The 2723-nt window shown below is 32.0% G+C and overlaps 2 protein-coding genes across 2 annotated transcripts in view; both read right to left on the bottom strand.

Moving 5' to 3' along the window:
* The window catches only part of LOC117105982 (hyalin-like), a 27117-nt gene extending 26080 nt beyond the window's left edge, over positions 1 to 1037 (bottom strand). The window contains exons 1-2 of the mRNA XM_033247285.1: positions 1028 to 1037; positions 409 to 651 (exon numbers count right to left, since the gene is read on the bottom strand). Of these exons, the coding sequence (XP_033103176.1) occupies positions 409 to 651; positions 1028 to 1037 (253 nt within the window). The remainder of the gene's footprint in view (positions 1 to 408; positions 652 to 1027) is intronic.
* Positions 1038 to 2573: 1536 nt separating this feature from the next.
* LOC117105981 (hyalin-like) overlaps positions 2574 to 2723 on the bottom strand; it is a 4618-nt gene continuing 4468 nt past the window's right edge. Inside the window, exon 4 of the mRNA XM_033247284.1 lies at positions 2574 to 2704. Coding sequence (XP_033103175.1) covers positions 2574 to 2704 — 131 coding nt within the window. The remainder of the gene's footprint in view (positions 2705 to 2723) is intronic.

The raw sequence follows: 2723 nt of genomic DNA, 5'->3' as shown, positions 1-2723 counted from the left end.
CAGCGATTGGTTCATTCCAAGACACAATAGCAGTTGGTAGGCGGAATGTAGTGTTTACTGTTATATTGTTTGGACAAAAGGTAATAACTGGATCCTCATTGTCTGCAATGAAGAATATCAAACAAATACTAATGACTGAAACATGTGGGAGAATGGTGTATCTTCTATTTTATATATAAATTTGTTATGAGTTTTAACACGTAGGATTTTAGTAGTTGAAATCGCCATCTGTAAGTAATGGAAGCAATAATAGCTGTGTTTATGGATAGGTGACTGCTATCAGTGAACAGTTAGTTTATAAATACCACTTTAATTTTTTAGACTGTCTCTTATACACATCTTTTTGTACATTGTAAATTTGGATTTGTTCAAATGTTATTTTCACTGAATGTTATATGTTAGGCTTACCTTGAACAGTGATTGTAAAGGAACACATGTCAGTATTTCCATATGGATCTTCCGCTGTGTATGTCACTAAAGTATCACCTACTTGGAATGTACTGGCTGGTCCAATATCAACAGTAAAGTTCACTCTACCGGAGTTGTCCTCAGCGATTGGTTCATTCCAAGGCACAATAGCAGTTGGTAGGCGGAATGTAGTGTTTACTGTTATATTGTTTGGACAAAAGGTAATAACTGGATCCTCGTTGTCTGCAATGAAGAATATCAAACAAAAACTAATGACTGAAACATGTGAGAGAATGGTGTATCTTCTATTTTATATATAAATTTGTTATGAGTTTTAACACGTAGGATTTTAGTAGTTGAAATCGCCAATAGTAAGTAATGGAAGCAATAATAGCTGTGTGTATGGATAGGTGATTGCTATCAGTGAACAGTTAGTTTATAAATACCACTTTAATTTTTTAGATGATTTTTTAATAGTCATCCAGAACGGAAATAAAATTGTAAAAAAAATGTGTTATTTCATTTAAGAAAGTATTTGTATTATGTACTGTACATATGTATATATACTGTGTATAGAATAATAGAATAAATACCTTCGATCGCTACTATCACATAGCACGTGGCTTCATTGCCTACTGGAAATGCACTGTCAATGAAAATATGTTCAATTTCAGTTTCACCGATTGGTAATACAACAGTAGTCTCAACAACAGTGTACGTCTGGTTAATGGTTATGGTCTTTTGGTTTGCGCCTTTGTAGTTGATAAACATTGCATGAACTTGAACGTTATCCATGATGCTAATGTTGTAGCTCACAGTGCCATTTGGTTTTCCAAGATCTGTTACACCACTAACTAATGATGGACAAATTGGAACAGGAGGCTCTTTGTCTAAAAATTGAATTTATAGAATTATTAAATATTTGATTAATAATAAAAATAATTTAAGAAATAAAAAAATACATAGGAATGATACATCAACTCTCAAAGTACATAAACTACCCACCTTCGTATGAGTTCACATATTATAATAACCGTTCTTATCAATAACGTACTTGTTTGAAGTAAAATTGTTAGGACATACGATGACCGGAGGTTCCTCATTCATAAACAAAGTAATTTATTAACAATACATGCGATTTTGCAATTATTTGTTTCATTAGATTTGCTAAATTTTGTTACCTTCAACAGTGATTGTAAATGAGCACATAGCAGTATTTCCATATGGATCTTCCGCGGTGTATGTTACTAAAGTATCACCTATTTGGAATGTACTGGCTGGTTCAATATCAACTGTAAGGTTCAATCTGCCAGAGTTGTCCTCAGCGATCGGTTTGGTCCAAGAAACATTAGCAGTGAGTAGGCGGAATGTAGTATTTACTTTTGTATCGTTTGGACAATTGTAAATAATTGGTAACTCATTGTCTGCAAAGAAGAATACACTGTACAAGATAATTTTTTTTGTCCGAAAAATTAGAAATTAGTTTCCACTGGCAATTATACAAAATATAAGCAACATAATACAGCAAGAATAAATACAAGATTACATACTGTAAAAGATTAGTAATTAAAAGTAAAACCACAATACAATATCAAAACACGATATTTAAACAACATTTACATAAATCTAAATTAGACTTAAATTAATTATGTTTTAAAGTGTCAATTTTCAAATGGATCGAGTTTGAAACAAAATAATTTCTATAGAGACAGGTGGTGAGTGGTAGTTGCCACCGGAACTACTAAAAATAAAGGCATGATATAGAGGACGAGTCTTGCCGTTCATTATATTCTTACGTTTTGCCAAAGTATGTTCTTACGTTTTGCCAAAATGTATTTGTTATAAATGTCATCCAGATGTAGAATTTTCTCTTTAATTACTTTCTGTGTAGTTTTCCTAATTTTGTCTAATATATTTACATTTCCTTCTGCTAGGCTTTAGTGTCAAAATTTCCAATAGGCTATACAAATGGTAATTAAAAATCGACACTAGGTTAATTTGTTTTGTATCTGTTTACATACAGGTTTTTGTTAGTGCATCCAGGTTTTTTAAAAATTATACAAAGTTTCGATTGATTGAATGGAAAAATAATGATATTTTAACGTTTTCCGCAATAAAAAAAATATTGAATATAATTTTGGGGATTGCGTTTTAGTTTTTATTTTTCAAGCTTTACCTAAGACCTGGATAGCAAATTCACATGTGTCAGCATTTTCGTAATCATCCGTTGCTGTGTAGACAATCTGAATAAACGAAGTGGTGACTGGTATCATACCACCTGACTGGTATGGTGCAGCTACGACCGTAACATTGTC

The sequence above is a fragment of the Anneissia japonica genome, unplaced genomic scaffold, assembly GCF_011630105.1.
Source record: "Anneissia japonica isolate Jap-2015-1 unplaced genomic scaffold, ASM1163010v1 scaffold284860_len1800451_cov186, whole genome shotgun sequence".
Lineage (NCBI taxonomy): Eukaryota > Metazoa > Echinodermata > Crinoidea > Comatulida > Comatulidae > Anneissia > Anneissia japonica.
This window is presented reverse-complemented; position numbering and strand designations above follow the sequence as displayed.